Source organism: Cherax quadricarinatus, chromosome 29, assembly GCF_038502225.1.
Source record: "Cherax quadricarinatus isolate ZL_2023a chromosome 29, ASM3850222v1, whole genome shotgun sequence".
NCBI classification, from domain to species: domain Eukaryota; kingdom Metazoa; phylum Arthropoda; class Malacostraca; order Decapoda; family Parastacidae; genus Cherax; species Cherax quadricarinatus.
Window position 1 is genome coordinate 1,848,021 of NC_091320.1, and position 19,371 is coordinate 1,867,391.

Here is a 19,371-nt window from a genome sequence, read left to right on the forward strand (position 1 = left end):
GCTGCTGGTGCAGACATGTCACAGGTGATGCTGCTGGTGCAGACATGTCGCAGGTGATGCTGCTGGTGCAGACATGTCGCAGGTGATGCTGCTGGTGCAGACATGTCACAGGTGATGCTTCTGGTGCAGACATGTCACAGATGCTGCTGCTGGTGCAAACATGTCACAGATGATGCTGCTGGTGCAGACATGTCACAGGTGATGCTGCTGGTGCAGACATGTCACAGGTGATGCTGCTGGTGCAGACATGTCACAGGTGATGCTGCTGTTGCAGACATGTCACAGATGCTGCTGCTGGTGCAAACATGTCACAGATGCTGCTGCTGGTGCAGACATGTCCCAGAAGAGCTGTCTTTGAAATCTTCCTATTATAAGCCTCACAGACCAGTGGTACAGCACAGGACCTGCTGTTCATTAAGGAAATTCAGGTATCTCACCATTTCCACTAGAAACAGTGGTCCTAAACAAAGTTACAGTCTCATCAAATAACATGTAATTCATCTAGCTGGTGCAACACGTAGACACATTCTTAAGGTTTTAATTATCGTATCATTAAGAGCGAAGTAAAGTGTCACTTCCTGTAGGGTTTCTTTGGACGAGGTCACTTTCATAAATTAGACATGTGCAATATTCGGGTATTTTTTATTGTGGAAATGTTTCGTCATACAGTGGCTTCATCAGTCCTATACACGGAAGAATGGTGAAGATCAGAAGGAGTTTAAGGTAGTCAGTCCCTGAGCCTGGAGTCGACGCAATTAGTCCATTAGTCATTACATCGACACCAGGCTGAGGGACTGATTTCCTCAAACTCCTTCGGATCTTCACCACTCTTTGTACTGGACTGATGAAGCCACTGTATGACGAAACGTTTCCACAATAAAGATACCCAAATATTGCACGTATGTCTTATTTATCAACTTATCGGTTCTCTGTACCATTTATCTACATTTGTAATCTGTTATACAGATCCAGGAAGTATAGGTCCGCAAGCAGCTTTCCAGGTCTCTGTACCGACCAATGTATTCTTCAGCTTAGTTTGTTTATCGATGGTGAGACAATGTATACTCGAAATCTTACAATACGCAGTTCGTCTGCCTTTATAATTTTGTTATTGACGGGTAATTCAACGCTATTGTAGGTTTATGTATGTTAAACTAAGAAACCCATAAACACATCTACCTCCAGCACAGGCGCCATGCTTCCAGTTAACTTAAAAATGAATACGTGTTGCTGCATGGAATAATGAGAGGCATATGGTGTGGGAAGCCTGTGGTGTTGAGAGTAACGAGGTTGGGACCGGTTAGTGCCTCCTCTCCCACACCACGGGGGGAAGGACCAGCCAATGCCTCCTCTCCCACGCCACGGGGGAGGGACCAGTCAATGCCTCCTCTCCCACACCACAGGGGAGGGACCAGTCAGTGCCTCCTCTCCCACACCACGGGGGAGGGACCAGTCAGTGCTTCCTCTCCCACGCCACGGGGGAGGGACCAGTCAGTGCCTCCTCTCCCACGCCACGGGGGAGGGACCAGTCAGTGCCTCCTCTCCCACGCCACGGGGGAGGGACCAGTCAGTGCCTCCTCTCCCACGCCACGGGGGAGGGACCAGTCAGTGCCTCCTCTCCCACGCCACGGGGGAGGGGGAAGATGTCAGTGAAGATAAGGGAACACACTGGTTTAAACAGTTACATACCCACATCTTTCTTGATGTACATGGGAAACAAATAATTTTTTTTTTGTATGCAATACAGGGCTCTGGTGGCCTGGTGGTTAACGCTCTCGCTTCACACGGTGAGGGTCTGGGTTCGATTCCCAGCCAGAGTAGAAACATTGGACGTGTTTCTTTCCACCTGTTGTCTATGTTCCCCATCAGTAAAATGGGTACCTGGGTGTTAGTCGACTGGTGTGGGTCGCATCCTGGGACACTGACCTAAGGAGGCCTGGTCACAGACCGGGCCGCGGGGGCGTTGACCCCCGGAACTCTCTCCAGATAAACTCCAGATAATACATTGTGAACAACAGTGTGTAATTCACTTCAAGTTTATTCTCTATAAGGGTTACAATGTGGGGTTTACAGGTTTTGGGTATTGTGTGGTTTACATGTTATAAAATACTAATTACAGAGGGGGCCACTAGGACACCTAGCATGGCTAGGCATTTCGGGCAGACTTAGATTAATTCTTAACATTAAATCCTTACAGATTATGGTATTAAGGCTAAGTGACTACATCATAATTTGTGAGTTTAGCAATGTGAATGCTTTTGTTTTGGCACAATACAAAGTGTCTATATTGGAGTATCGTGTGTAGTATACAGTGACTACCCCTCACCCCTCTCCCCGGGCTTGCCCCGAGTAGAGTTCAGTGACCCCTAACCCCTCACCCCGGGCTCGCCCCGTTTAGTGTTCAGTGACCCTGCCCCTCACCCCTCACCCCGGGCTATCCCCACCAAGCTACCTGCGCCTCCACCATTCAACTCCCCGGCCTGACCCACCCAGCTCCCAGCGACACTCCACCTGTAGAGGGTAGTTTTCCCCTCCCAGCCCATCAAGTTCCATAAGGTCACCACACTGGCACTCTCCAATGCCCAGCAGTGTCACAAGATATGCCGGGTTCCCAGAAACTTCCACTACAGAGCCAACACCGTGGAATTCGACCATAAGGCAACTGTCAGGTGTGCCACAGGGCGTGTGCACTCAATTCCTCAAATCACAACATCCGTGAACGCAATCGATGTCTAAGCTCCCAGAGAGCTCCAAGTGGGAACAACCAACAGCCCCTCCCAGCAGACAGCGCTGACAGCTACCGTGACTTCACCTCTACTGAGGACCTAAAATCTACAGTCAAATTAACATCCAGCAGGACGCTGACACACATCCACACAGCAGCTCGTCCTCAAGCTGTTACCAGATTCGCTGACCTCTTGTTTGCCCCTGTAACCAATAACAAAATCCCCCCAACAAACACAGAATACAACCTCGTTCATATTTGCTAATATACAGGGCCTTAAGCCATCCACCAACAAAATACCTTTTATCAGTGAACTTCTAGAGGAGACTAATGCAATGTTTGCAGCCTTCACAGAGACTCACACAAAAGATCACTTTGACAGTGAAATATGGATAAGTGGTTACAGCCTTTTTAGATGCGACAGAATGAACAGGCAACAAGGGAGGGTTGGCCTGTATGTCAAAGAGTCCCTCATCTGCACAGAGTTGCTGAACACCACAAATAAGGTAGTTGAAGTTCTATCAATAAAGATCGAGAACCAAAACCTAGTCATTGTGGTTGTATATAAGCCACCAGATGCAACCTCCCAACAGTTCAAGGAACAGCTACTGAAAATTGATTACTGTCTGGAAAACCTTCCAGCTCCATCCCCAAACATCTTACTGCTTGGTGATTTCAACCTAAGGCATACAAAATGGAAGAATGTAGCAAATAATGTTATAGCTGATACAATCCCCGGAGGTAGCGCAGATGAAAGGTCACACACACATGAGCTACTAAGTCTCTGCAAAAAACACACCTTAAGCCAGCAGATAGTGGAGCCAACAAGACTAGAAAACACACTTGACCTTATCTTCACAAATAATGAGGACCTGATAAGAGACATAAGAATATCAAAAACAACTAATTCTGATCACAACCTAATCGAAGTCCAGACGTACATGCATAGGGGTCCTGATCAGCAGAATGCATGTACCTGTGAAGGTGTCTTCACAAAATACAACTTCAACAACAAGAACATCAACTGGGACCAGGTAAACCATGTCCTAAACGAAACATGTTGGGAAGATGTCTTAAATGATATGGATCCAAACCATTGCCTTGAAAGGATCAACTTCTTGGCAGCTGAAGCATGTTCTAGGCATATTCCCCTAAGAAAGAAGAAGAGCAGGAGTAAACTGGAGAGAGAAAGATGCTCCCTCTACAGAAGACGACGAAGAGTCACTGAGCTCCTCAGGAGTGCTAGAATATCTGATACACGAAAGGAGGCGCTGACCAGGGAAGTGGAAACTATCGAACTTAAGTTAAATGACTCTTACAGGAACCAGGAGGAGCTTAAAGCTATTAGTGAAATTGAAAGAAATTCAAAATATTTCTTTCCATATGCCAAAAACAAGGCAAATACCACATCTAGTATCAGGCCCTTACTCAGACAGGATGGGACTTACTCAGATAGGATGGGACTTACACAGATGACAACAAGGAAATGAGTGAAATATTGAAATCCCAGTACGACTGTGTTTAGTGAACCACTAATCGGTCTGAGGATCGACGACCCAAATGATTTCTTCATGAATGAGCCTCAAAACTCCATAAATGTATGCCAGATTTCCGACATTACCCTAACTCCGATAGATTTCGAAAAAGCCATTGACAACATGCCCATGCACTTAGCCCCAGGCCCAGACTCGTGGAACTCTGTTTTCATTAAAACTGCAAGAAACCTCTCTCGCGTACCCTAAGTACACTATGGAGGAGGAGCTTGGACATGGGTGAAATTCCACAGCCACTTAAAACGACGGATACAGCCCCACTCCATAAAGGTGGCAGCAAAGCATTAGCTAAGAACTATAGACCAATAGTTCTGACGTCCATCATAAAAATCTTTGAAAGAGTGCTAAGAAGCAGGATTGCAAATCACCTGGATTCCCAAAATCTGCACAATCCAGTGCAACATGGGTGCAGGGCAGGTCGCTCCTGCCTCTCACAACTACTGGATCACTATTATATGGCCTTGGATGCACTGGAAGAAAATCAGAATGCAGATGTAATATACACAGACTTTGCAAAAGCATTTGACAAATGCGATCATGGCGTAATAGCCCATAAAATACGTGCTAAAGGAATAACTGGGAAAGTGGGGAGATGGATCTTCAACTTCCTAACAAATCGAACACAAAGAGTAGTGGTCAACAGAGTTAAATCGGAGGCTGCCATAGTGAAGAGCACTGTTCCACAAGGCACAGTACTCGCCCGCAATTTATTCCTCATCCTCATATCAGACATAGACAGAGATATACATCACAGCACCGTATCATCCTTTGCGGATGATACTAGGATCTGCATGAGGCTGTCATCTGCTGAGGACGCGGTTAACCTCCAAGAAGATATAAACAAAGTTTTCCAGTGGGCAACGGTAAACAATATGATGTTCAATGAGGACAAATTCCAACTACTCCGTTATGGAAAACTGGAGGAGATAATAACTAGAAGAGTATACTGCAGACTCTGGCCATACAATAGAGCGGAAAAAATAATGCAAGGGACCTGGGAGTAGTAATGTCTGAGGATCTCACTTTCAAGGATCACAACAGTGCCACGATCACAAGTGCAAAGAAAATGATAGGATGAATAATGAGAACGTTCAAAACGAGAGATGTCAAGCCAATGATGATCCTTTTCAAATCACTTGTTCTCTCTAGGCTGGAATACTGCTGTACATTAACATCTCCATTCAAAGCAGGTGAAATCGCAGATCTAGAGAGTGTACAGAGATCCTTTACTGCACGTATAAGCTCTGTCAAGCACCTTAACTACTGGGAACGCTTGGAAGCACTTGACTTGTACTCGTTGGAACGCAGGAGGGAGAGATATATCATAATCTACACTTGGAACATCTTGGAAGGAATGGTCCCAAATCTGCACACAGAAATCACTCCCTACGAAAGTAAAAGACTGGGCAGGCGATGCAAAATGCCCCCAATAAAAAGTAGGGGCGCCATTGGTACACTAAGGGTAAACACCATAAGTGTCCGGGGCCCAAGACTGTTTAACAGCCTCCCATCAAGCATTAGGGGAATTGCCAATAAACCCCTGGCTGCCTTCAAGAGAGAGCTGGACAGATACCTAAAGTCAGTGCCGGATCAGCCGGGCTGTGGCTCGTACGTCGGACTGCGTGCGGCCAGCAGTAACAGCCTAGTTGATCAGCCCCTGATCCATCGGGAGGCCTAGTCATGGACCGGGCCGCGGGGGCGTTGATCCCCGGAATACCCTCCAGGTAAGCTCCAGGTAAACAACGGATCCTGGCACAATCTACTGCTGTTTACAATGTGTATCTGGCTGCCCCACCAAGGAGAGGCAAGTCACTATCAACATCTGTTATTTGACCAATAAATCCATTCCTTAGAGGCGATTATTAATTTTTAACATATATTCATTTCTTCTATTTTTCGTTGTCTTCCAACAGATTGATAATTAATTTTCAGACTGAAATCTATTGTAATTTACTAGTCTTCATATTTTTTATATACTGTCATAATTCTTGTGGTCAACTTATTCTATCTTTATCATCTAGTCAATTATTATTATTATTATTAAAGATTAGCCGGTATTCTCCCGGCCCGGGCCTTTACCAAGTGGTGGCCCGGCCTTGGCTCCCTCTTTAGGGAGTGTCTGAGACCTAAGTCTCCCATGGGAGGAGGCACAAGTACCTCCTCATCTTTGGGACAAACTGTCCCCAGGCCTAGCCACAAGCTAGGCCTCTCTGTCTGCCATCCCCGCCCCAAGGGGGCAAATGGGAATGACAGTCTTATGAGCTAAAGGCTCGGGCACAGGCACCTACCCTACCCTAGAAGGGTTAGGCATGGTGTCGATGTGATCTAGTCAATATTTTATATAATTTATTGTATGTATCATTTTTATATAATTGCTTATTAGCCACATTTATATTAATGTAATATTTCGATAAGGTAACAAAAGGACCCCAGTAGAAATAAGTCACTGACTTTTTTGGGTTAACTCAGTGTCTCTATACATATGCTGCTATGTATGATAATCTATGTAACTGTATTTGTGTATACCTGAGTAAACTTGCTACTAACTTAATCTCACCCAGAATAACAAATATTAAAATTTCTGTAACAACTTTGAGTTGAGAGATGACTGAAGGTCAACTCGACGAAGATGACGTGCACAACAAATATCACAGGCTCGACCTGCACAACAAATATGACATGCTCGACCTGCACAACAAATGTGACATGCTCGACCTGCACAACAAATATGACATGCTCGACCTACACAACAAATATGACATGCTCGACCTGCACAACAAATATGACATGCTCGACCTGCACAACAAATATGACATGCTCGACCAGCACAACAAATATGACATGCTCGACCTACACAACAAATATGACATGCTCGACCTGCACAACAAATATGACATGCTCGACCTGCACAACAAATATGACATGCTCGACCTGCACAACAAATGTGACATGCTCGACCTGCACAACAAATATGACAGGCTCGACCTGCACAACAAATGTGACATGCTCGACCTACACAACAAATATAACATGCTCGACCTGCACAACAAATATGACATGCTCGACCTGCACAACAAATATCACAGGCTCGACCTGCAGAACAGGCTGACCCAACACACCGTCACATTCCAGCTACACTTTGCATGTTGCTCGGTACAGCTTGAACGCCTCGCCGTCTAGCATATCAAAATTTATTTTAAATTTGCTGACTTGTATAAGAAAAAAATCCTCGTTGCAGAGAAAATTCAGAAACCTAAGCTGGGAATCCCTTAAGCGAGTAAAACTGTGTGAAGTGAAGGAAGGTTACAATCCTGACAGGAATACTCCGTCACTTCTCTGTGCCTCGCAAACCTCTTCTACTCACATTCACGTCAAAATCTGTTACATGACTATGCATAGTGGCAACACGACTTTGTAGCCGAAAGGGCAAAATCTGACCATCATACACGAATTTGAGCATCATTTATAAAATTAGGACATTTAAATTAATTTAAAATAGGCATAAATATTAATCAAAGGATATATATATATATATATATATATATATATATATATATATATATATATATATATATATATATATTCATTGACTATCACTCACAGTGAGTTATCTTCAGTTTGTAAAGTATATGGCTGTGATGAGTATATGGCTGTGATGAGTATATGGCTGTGATATGTGTAGCAAGACGCAGCTGGTGTAGGATGAGGCAGTAGGGTCACAGATGGTTAAGTTGAAGTAAACAAGACATACAAGTGATGGTTGTGTGAAATCTTCCAAGTGTGTGTACTCATCTGATTGTGGTTGCAGGGGTCGAGTCATAGCTCTTGGCCCCGCCTCTTCACTAGTCGCCACTAGGTTCACTCTCTCCCTGCTCCATGAGCTTTATCGTATTTCTTCTCAAGGTTATGTATGGATCCTGCTTCAACTACATCACTGTTCAGATTATTAATCCACTTCCTAACAACTCTATGGCTGTAGAAATACTTCCTAACATCCCTGTGACTCATCTGAGATTTCAACTTCCAGCTGTGTCCTTGTTGCTGTGTTCCATTTCTGAAACATCCTGTCCCAATCCAATGTCGTTAACATGTCGTCCCTATCTCTCCTGCCTTTCAGTGTCGTCAGGTTGATTTACCTTAACCTCTCCTCGTAGGACATAAGCTCCGGGACTAGTCTTGTTGCAAACCTTTGCACTTTCCCTAGTTTTATGACGAGCTTGACCAGGCGTGGATTCCATATTGGTGCTGCATACTCCAATATGGGCTTGTCATACACGGTGTACAGTGACACCTGCAAGAAGCTAAAAGAGTGACACTTTACAAAGCACCAGATCCACAACGCACCTAGATCATGAGCCAGGGCCAGACCACATTCGTTGTAAATAATGTCGACGACGGCCACGTGGAAGCGCTGCAGTCGCAGGTGATGGCGCAGGGGCAGATCCCCCAGCAGTGCCTTACAGTATGCAGACACTGTGATGAAGGCGTCCAACGGTATTACCTTCCACGATGTCCCATGACTCCACATGATTTCCTGAGGCATCACGAAGCTGCAACATCACAACCACAGGCAGAACATTAGCGTGAGCTGATGAATTGGCTAAGTTATTTACTTTCAAAGAGGGAGTAGATTACAATCTTGGGTTGTCAGTTAGCAGTTTGAGATCAATACTACGAAAAGAACTTCAACTGAACTTTATTGACTTTAGACTTAGGGAGACTGACACAAGTCAGTCCATCTATCATCATTCTATCATGCAGGAGGAGCCACATGTCTATGGTGCATCCAACAAGATAAGCAGACTCTTGGATGTCACTACTGCCCGGCTCCGGCTGGGTTACAAGTATCTTTGGCAGGTTAAATCACCACCACCAGATGTAGACCAAACGAAATGTAAACTTTGCCAGATGGACTATTGTCACACCCTGCGTCATTATGTACCGGAGTGCGATAAAATTAATGAATTCAGAGAAAACTCGCTCAGAAATGTTCAGGAAATGTCATATATCAAAACTTGCGGTTCAGACCCTGGACCCATTATGTACCTCTGTAATCTAGTGACTACCGACCACAGGATGGGTATGTGATGCTTAATAAAGATGTTAAACTAAACTAACTGTGAGTTATGTGGGATTTAACACCTGCAATAACTCATTAGCAAAAGCGAGTAACTAATGCAGATTATAGATAATTTTAAGAAATCTCCCCGTGTGATGCTCTTTCATTGTCTGGAAAAAAACCAGAATTACATCAAATTCCCCAGAAACTGTATCACTGCTGAAGGTGTAGCTCTTCTCACTGAATAATAATAATAATAATAATAATAATAATAATAATAATAATAATAATAATAATAATAATAATAAAATTAATAATAATTAGTATAATAAAAATAAAACTAATAATATTATTGCTAAAAAATACTACCACTACTACGACCATTGCTACTACTACCACTACTACTACTACTACTACTACTAATAATAATAATAATAATAATAATAAAAAAAGAAGAAGAAGAAGAAGAAATAATAATCATTATTAATAAAAAATATATTAATTAAAAGATGTGAGAGAAGATGGTTACCTGGCAGTCTCCTCAAGCGTCATGTAAGGTACAGAACCATCCGTGTTATTAATGGTGAGGACGATCTCTGTGATGCTGGGATGGTCCACTACTGGTAACTGTCTAGCTTCCTGCCACCTTACCACTGTCACCTGTGTAATCAAGAGCAAGGCACGTGAGTGCAGGTGTGCCACATTATTGATAATGTCTAGACAAGTGAGTGCAGGTGTACTGCATTACTGATGACATCTACACAAGTGAGTGTAGGTGTACTGCATTATTGATGACATCTACACAAGTGAGTGTAGGTGTACTGCATTATTGATGACATCTACACAAGTGAGTGTAGGTGTACTGCATTATTGATGACATCAGACAAGTGAGTGCAGGTGTACTGCATTATTGATGACATCTACACAAGTGAGTGCAGGTGTGCCACATTATTGATGACATCTACACAAGTGAGTGTAGGTGTACTGCATTATTGATGACATCTACACAAGTGAGTGTAGGTGTACTGCATTATTAATGACATCTACACAAGTGAGTGCAGGTGTACTGCATTATTGATGACATCAGACAAGTGAGTGCAGGTGTACTGCATTACTGATGACATCAGACAAGTGAGTGCAGGTGTACTGCATTATTGATGACATCAGACAAGTGAGTGCAGGTGTACTGCATTACTGATGACATCAGACAAGTGAGTGTAGGTGTACTGCATTATTGATGACATCAGACAAGTGAGTGCAGGTGTACTGCATTATTGATGACATCTACACAAGTGAGTGCAGGTGTACTGCATTACTGATGACATCAGACAAGTGAGTGCAGGTGTACTGCATTATTGATGACATCTACACAAGTGAGTGCAGGTGTACTGCATTACTGATGACATCAGACAAGTGAGTGCAGGTGTACTGCATTATTGATGACATCTACACAAGTGAGTGCAGGTGTACTGCATTACTGATGACATCAGACAAGTGAGTGCAGGTGTACTGCATTACTGATGACATCAGACAAGTGAGTGGAGGTGTACTGCATTATTGATGACATCAGACAAGTGAGTGCAGGTGTACTGCATTACTGATGACATCAGACAAGTGAGTGCAGGTGTACTGCATTATTGATGACATCTACACAAGTGAGTGCAGGTGTACTGCATTACTGATGACATCAGACAAGTGAGTGCAGGTGTACTGCATTATTGATGACATCTACACAAGTGAGTGTAGGTGTACTGCATTATTGATGACATCAGACAAGTGAGTGCAGGTGTACTGCATTATTGATGACATCTACACAAGTGAGTGTAGGTGTACTGCATTATTGATGACATCAGACAAGTGAGTGCAGGTGTACTGCATTACTGATGACATCAGACAAGTGAGTGCAGGTGTACTGCATTACTGATGACATCAGACAAGTGAGTGCAGGTGTACTGCATTACTGATGACATCAGACAAGTGAGTGCAGGTGTACTGCATTACTGATGACATCAGACAAGTGAGTGCAGGTGTACTGCATTACTGATGACATCAGACAAGTGAGTGCAGGTGTACTGCATTACTGATGACATCAGACAAGTGAGTGCAGGTGTACTGCATTACTGATGACATCAGACAAGTGAGTGCAGGTGTACTGCATTACTGATGACATCAGACAAGTGAGTGCAGGTGTACTGCATTACTGATGACATCAGACAAGTGAGTGCAGGTGTACTGCATTACTGATGACATCAGACAAGTGAGTGCAGGTGTACTGCATTACTGATGACATCAGACAAGTGAGTGCAGGTGTACTGCATTACTGATGACATCAGGCAAGTGAGTGCAGGTGTACTGCATTACTGATGACATCAGACAAGTGAGTGCAGGTGTACTGCATTACTGATGACATCAGACAAGTGAGTGCAGGTGTACTGCATTACTGATGACATCAGACAAGTGAGTGCAGGTGTACTGCATTACTGATGACATCAGACGAGTGCAGGTGTACTGCATTATTGATGACATCAGACAAGTGAGTGCAGGTGTACTGCATTATTGATGACATCAGGCAAGTGAGTGCAGGTGTACTGCATTACTGATGACATCAGACAAGTGAGTGCAGGTGTACTGCATTACTGATGACATCAGACAAGTGAGTGCAGGTGTACCGCACATCATCATCTGTGTTTCCTGAATCACAAGTGTCACCTGATTCTCCACATTTGGACGAGTTTTCTTGTAAGTTAATTAATAATAAAAATCAATAACAGTGGATTTCACTTTACTCATTAATATTCTTTTTGTTTTTTTTCCATTCACGTACAAGGATATATCTTCAGTTGGACGAGTCTAAAATACATTCAACGAGAGTTATGTACCGTGGCCTGGTTGACAACGCTCTCGCCGCACATACTGAGTGCCCGGGGTTCAATCCCCAGCCCAGTGGAAACATTGGGTATGTTTCCTTACACCTGCAGTTCCTGTTCACCTAGCAAGTAGGTACCTGGGTGTTAGTCGACTGGTGTGGGTGGCATCCTGGGGGACCAGATTGAAGACCCACAATAAAAATATGAAGATTTTTTAGTATGTTTGTACAAAGGAATATGACACTTGGGTGTTCAGGAAGAAACTCACTTTATATACAGAGTATTTCAGGCAAACTTAAGACTAACTTAAGATTAATTAGAGAATAACAGTAGGAGTAATTTTGTACATATGGTCACAGACCGGGCCGCGGGGGCGTTGACCCCCGAAACTCTCTCCAGGTAATCTCCAGGTAAACTTAGGTGAGTGTAATTTTAAATTAAGGAGTTTATAATGAATACAAGATTATTGAATATTTTATTAATTTATGCTATATGGCTTTAATAAGTTAAATTTTTTGATAATAATAATAATAATAATAATAATAATAATAATAATAATAATAATAATTATAATTATAATAATGTTAGAGGAATTACAGTTTTGATTAATAACCTAAAGCTGACACAATGGACTGATTAACGTTTGAGAGGATTACAGATATTGAGAGTAAGTTTATTGATTATAATGTTTGACCCATGTTGATGATATTGAGCAAATGCATGTATAGTTTCTATATATGTATTTATGATGGGCTGGGATAGGTTAAGGAGATAAGGTGGCCTGGTGGCTAAAGCTCCCGCTTCACACACGGAGGGCCCGGGTTCGATTCCCGGCGGGTGGAAACATTTCGACACGTTTCCTTACACCTGTTGTCCTGTTCACCTAGCAGCAAATAGGTACCTGGGTGTTAGTCGACTGGTGTGGGTGGCATCCTGGGGGACAAGATTAAGGACCCCAATGGAAATAAGTTAGACAGTCCTCGATGACGCACTGACTTTCTTGGGTTATCCTGGGTGGCTAACCCTCCGGGGTTAAAACTCCGAACGAAATCTTATCTTATCTTATCTTAATGTTAACTGAGTCAGTGGTTCTGGAGATTCCTGGCAGAGAGTTCCAGATTTTGGTTCCTTTTATGTACATTGAATTTTTGAAGAGATTTAGCCTGACATGGGGAATGTCATAAAGATTTTTGTGCCTAGTATTGTGTCTATGGCTCATATTGCAACTGTCAAGAGAGCGCTTCAGGTCGAGTTTTGTAATAGAGTTGATTATTCTGTAAATGTAGGTTGCACAGTAGTACGAGTGAATGTTTTGTATAGTGAGTAGGTGGGTTAGGTCTTCGAAGAGTGAGAGGGGGGGAGGTTGTCTGGCAGTTGATTGGGTGGTCATTCGCACTGCAGGTTTTTGTTGGGTTATTATTGGTATTAGATTTGTTGTTTACCTGGAGTTTACCTGGAGAGAGTTCCGGGGGTCAATGCCGGTCTGTGACCAGGCCTCCTGGTGGATCAGAGCCTGATCAACCAGGCTGTTACTGCTGGCTGCACGCAAACCAACGTACGAGCCACAGCCCGGCTGATCAGGAACCGACTTTAGGTGATTGTCCAGTGCCAGCTTGAAGACTGCCAGGGGTCTGTTGGTAATCCCCCTTATGTGTGCTGGGAGGCAGTTGAACAGTCTCGGGCCCCTGACACTTACTGTATGGTCTCTTAACGTGCTAGTGACACCCCTCCCCAGGTACAAATATCATAGTTAAGGTAGTGGTAGATCACTGAATAATATAGTGTAAGTAGTAGTGTTTGTGGTACATAGTAACGTATCTTTGAGAGGATAACAAGTGTTTTAGATACATTTTTCGTTATTTGTTTAGCATAATGTTTAGTATGAGCTTCTCGAAGATATCGGAAAGTAAAGGCAAGTTTGATATTGGCCTTAAGTTGTTTACATCTGTTGGGTCACCACCTTTGTGTATTGGTGTAATTCTTGCTATTTTAAGTGATGCCGGGTAAGTGTTGGTTTCTAGTGATTTGTTAAAGAGTAATGTAATGGTTGGTGAAAGGATCCAAGTCGGTCGTTTGTACAGTAGTTAGTTTTTTAGTTTAATATGTTTATTATGCACCCCATACCCATCCTGTGGGCGGTAGTCAAAAGATTACAGAGGTACATAATGGGTCCAGGGACTGGACTCCAAAGTTTTGATAGCTGAGCAAGTTACAGAGGTAATGAACTCACAATTTACAAAGGTAATGAACTCACAATTTACAAAAGGTAATGAACTCCAGGTAAGTCTGGTCACAATCATGACAAGTTACAAAGGTATTTACAGATTACAGAGGTACGTAATGGGTCCAGGGACTGGGCCCCCAAAGTTTTGATAGCTGAACTAGGTACAAAGGTAATGAGCTCACAAGTTACAAAGGTAATGAATTCTGTAGAATGGTTACTTACGTTTATACTTTGGCTACAATCATGAACAAATTATAGAGTAATGAGCAATTCACACTTCCACACCCGGTCACAACTGTAATGAGTTATTGGTGCAAATATTGATTGTACAGTAGTGGTGGTACTTGTTGTTTAGTAAGTTAATAATCGTGGTAACCTGAGTGGGCTCTGTTGGTGCGACATAGAAGGATGTGGGGAAGTTTCCATCTTGATAATCATTATGTACATTAACACTAGTGATGGATTACTAACCTGGTGTCCCTTAGCGACGAGTGCTTGGCACAGGGCCCTCAGAGTGAGTACATGAGACCCAGCGGCTATCGGGTGCAGCACCAGCACTCTCATGCCTCCATAATCACCCGCTGTACCAGCTTGTTCAGTCATCACTGCCCCGACACTAACCATCACAAACACCAGCCACCAAGACTCCTGAAACACATGTTATTGTCACTTAGAATGTATTCATCTGCCTTTATGTGTAAAATTATGGAACTGCATTAAGTACCCAATGTTCCTGACTGGATTCACAATATGGAATGAAATTAAAAATAATACTAATATCTTTATTTACCCATTTTACTGATGGGGAACATAGACAACAGTGTAATGAAACACGCCCAATGTTTCTACCCTCGCCGGGAATCGAACCTGGACCCTCGTGGTGTGGAGCGAGGGTCCACCAGGACACGAGGCACTATAGTTAAGTAACTACACTAACAGTAGGACATAAACATCACACGAGAGGATTAAATGAAGCAACCAAGGAAGGTGGAACACTGCAGAACGCCTACTGGCCCATACTAGGTAGGTCTTTCTCAAACCCACTAACAAAAATATTTGCCCAACTTATTATAATGTTGCCAAATATATTTTTTTAATGTCAGAAAACTGTGCATCTGATCTCGGTGGCCAGTTGTATAAAGACGTCAGGACTGGCGAAGTCATGACGTCAGGACTAGCGAAGTCATGACGTCAGGACTGGCGGGGTCATGACGTCAGGACGGGCAAAGTCATGAAGTCAGGACTGGCGAAGTCATGACGTCAGGACTGGCGAAGTCATGATGCCAGGACTAGCGAAGTCATGACGTCAGGACTAGCGAAGTCATGACGTCAGGACTAGCGAAGTCATGACGTCAGGACTAGCGAAGTCATGACGTCAGGACTAGCGAAGTCATGATGCCAGGACTGGCGAAGTCATGATGCCAGGACTGGCGAAGTCATGACGTCAGGACTGGCGAAGTCATGACGTCAGGACTAGCGAAGTCATGACGTCAGGACTAGCGAAGTCATGACGTCAGGACTAGCGAAGTCATGACGTCAGGACTAGCGAAGTCATGACGTCAGGACTAGCGAAGTCATGACGTCAGGACTAGCGAAGTCATGATGCCAGGACTGGCGAAGTCATGATGCCAGGACTGGCGAAGTCATGACGTCAGGACTAGCGAAGTCATGACGTCAGGACTGGCGAAGTCATGATGCCAGGACTGGCGAAGTCATGACGTCAGGACTAGCGAAGTCATGACGTCAGGACTAGCGAAGTCATGACGTCAGGACTAGCGAAGTCATGACGTCAGGACTAGCGAAGTCATGACGTCAGGACTAGCGAAGTCATGACGTCAGGACTAGCGAAGTCATGACGTCAGGACTAGCGAAGTCATGACGTCAGGACTAGCGAAGTCATGACGTCAGGACTAGCGAAGTCATGATGCCAGGACTGGCGAAGTCATGATGCCAGGACTGGCGAAGTCATGACGTCAGGACTAGCGAAGTCATGACGTCAGGACTAGCGAAGTCATGACGTCAGGACTAGCGAAGTCATGACGTCAGGACTAGCGAAGTCATGACGTCAGGACTAGCGAAGTCATGAGGGCTGTGAAAATTAGATCATTTAATATTGTACTTTTAATGTTCAGTTCTCTTCTACATCATGTTGTGTCGTATTTCCTCTCGTCTAATTCCTCGTTGATCATTTCATTAAATCCTCACGAGTTCTATCAGTGTTACCTCATGCTCACCATATACCTGGAGAGAGAGTTTCGGGGGTCAATGCCCCCCGCTGCCCGGTCTGTGACCAGGCATCATGGTGGATCAGGACCTGATCAATCTGATCTTGTGATTCGTCGTTGTGTTCTTAACAATTGCCTTTTATGCACCCCGTTTCCTTATCTTCACTATGGGTGCGATTCTGGTATATATATATATATATATATATATATATATATATATATATATATATATATATATATATATATATATATATATATATATATATATATATACATCTTTATTTCTTTTCTGCAATATGCAAAATTTTGTTTACATGTAATAAAATATCGTTAATCCTAAAAGAAAGTCATTAGCATGCGGATCATTTCGAGATGTTAGGTTACCCTCCAGGTAACCTCCTCCAGGTTGGCGAGATGGTCGTAAGCGTTGACGGTTATGTACTGGAGTGTCACTTGGTGGTGTCAAGGTGTAGCCACATCTGTGAAAAATGTAGTAGACTGAAACAGCTAGACTGACTCACGAAACCGTAATGACACAATTGCAAACAAACCATACCACAGGCGGGGCTGGAATCTTATTGTAACCAGCGGCCCAGTGGCTAACGCGTCGGTCTGGAGTTATATGACTGACCGCGGGTTCTATCCCAACTCATGGTATGGTTTAACAGCTAGACTTCGCCGGGTCAACATCTGGAAAAGACCCGGGCCGGGCCAAGACCGGCGAACCTACTACATCTTCTGCGACAGCCTCGTCCTGTGTAGATGTCTTGTTCTCACCTAAGTATCAGTGACAAATTTCCCTCGTTCTCTTTGGGTCGCTTGTCCTCATCTTATTCTACTTACTGAACATGTTACAGGAGAAGCACCTTGCATGGGCTCCATTCTTTCGCTCTGCGGCTATTCAGTTACTGATTCTGGTGGAAAACCGGTTGTTGAACACAGGTGAGGGAGGTTGTGTCCCGCTCATCGGGGCAGGACAAGAGACTCCACCCGATATAATTGGGAACTTTTTGTTTCTGTTTCCTCTACAAAGGGGGAATCTTTTCCTTTCATGGTACACCAATTTAACTACACTGGACATCACTCTCCTTCCTCTCTGTAGCTTCATTCATCAGGAACCTTTTAGCTCTCTTCCTAAACTGGCTCATGCTAGGACTGGTTTTGACATATTCAGTTAAACCGTTCCACTCCTTTACTGTTGCGTAATAAAAAGGTGTTGGAGGCCTGACCACCTACTATAGGTACTACAAAGTTCACCTTCCCTAGTAACATACCGGTTTGGGTTCCTAATTTTGACATTCAGTTAAACCGTTCCACTCCTTTACTGTTGCGTAATAAAAAGGTGTTGGAAGCCTGACCACCTACTATAGGTACTACAAAGTTCACCTTCCCTAGTAACATACCGGTTTGGGTTCCTAACCTTGACAAACTTGGCAGCAAGACATTTCGAATATTGCTTGTGAGAAATTTTTCATAAACACGATTTAACTTCACTTTCTTTACTTTGTCTTTAACATTCAGTATATCCAGGTGTTGTAATTCATCCTGGCCAACATGCTCTCTTAGGCCCAGGATAAATTTTTTCTGGGTGATCTGTAGTCTTCCATTATTCTTTGTTAAAGCAGAGTAATATGACGTGAAATAATCTACCATGACCTTGACATCGGGTCCTGCAAGCTTCAGTAGGCGGACTGAAGCCTCGTAAAAATGGATGGAACGTTTCATGAGTCTAGGCTGTAAATTTTGTTGTATTTTGTGCAATAACAGGAAAATTCAACTTCTGGTCAACTTCCAACTTTTATTGTTGATGTGTTTTTCTTAAGGGAAACAATGTTACGGTGTTTGGGTGTGTAAGTTGCATACTAATTTTATTAATCAACTTGGTTTCTATGAAATAATTGGAAAATGTCTCTTCTGATGAGAAATAAGACAGTGCTTAACTTTATTTATCTTAAGTTAAATCAACTTAAAGTTCTTTTATGCGTAAATAACATCAGTGTGCCCCGAAGACCATTATACCGGATTTGTCTTGTGTACTCTAGGCCTACATAAAACTTTCTTAAAAGCTGGACAGTCCTACCTGGAGAAAAGTTTGCACTTAATTTCACCTGTGTAGGTCCCGATTAGCTTTTTTTTTGGATGAAATATGAAAAAAATGAAACATTGATTTTCTTGCGATAATTTCTTAGTGTCGCACCTGAGTAGCTTCGAGGCTGCCATGATAACACAACTAATGAAGAGCTTCAGGCTTAATAAGCTTCTATATTTCAGGATATGTAACTTCTTGGATCGCAGTGACCAGAAATAAATGTAGTTGACTTTTGTGTTGCCGTGTGGTGTTGCCGTGTGGTGTTGCCGTGTGGTGTTGCCGTGTGGTGTTGCCGTGTGGTGTTGCCGTGTGGTGTTGCCGTGTGGTGTTGCCGTGTGGTGTTGCCGTGTGGTGTTGCCGTGTGGTGTTGCCGTGTGGTGTTGCCGTGTGGTGTTGCCGTGTGGTGTTGCCGTGTGGTCTTGTGGTGGTGTTGTGATGATGTGGTCAAAGTCAGTGGTGGTGTAGTGGTAAGGTGTTGTAATTAAAGGCGGTGTGTTAGTGGTGGTATGGTAACTAATGGTATTGTGACCGTAAAAATAGTATAATTAGAATCATAATTTCTAAAGGGGTGGACTGGTAAGCCAGCGGAAGGCCTCTGTCAGATGATCAAAAGCTCCAGCTGCGGGTCA

The 19,371-nt window shown here is 43.4% G+C and overlaps 1 protein-coding gene across 1 annotated transcript in view; it reads right to left on the reverse strand.

Annotated features, from left to right (window-relative positions):
• The window catches only part of LOC128690655 (UDP-glucuronosyltransferase 2A3-like), a 56,716-nt gene that overhangs the window by 16,995 nt on the left and 20,350 nt on the right, over positions 1 to 19,371 (reverse strand). The window contains exons 2-4 of the mRNA XM_053779393.2: positions 14,900 to 15,076; positions 9,867 to 9,997; positions 8,623 to 8,828 (exon numbers count right to left, since the gene is read on the reverse strand). Coding sequence (XP_053635368.1) covers positions 8,623 to 8,828; positions 9,867 to 9,997; positions 14,900 to 15,076 — 514 coding nt within the window. The remainder of the gene's footprint in view (positions 1 to 8,622; positions 8,829 to 9,866; positions 9,998 to 14,899; positions 15,077 to 19,371) is intronic.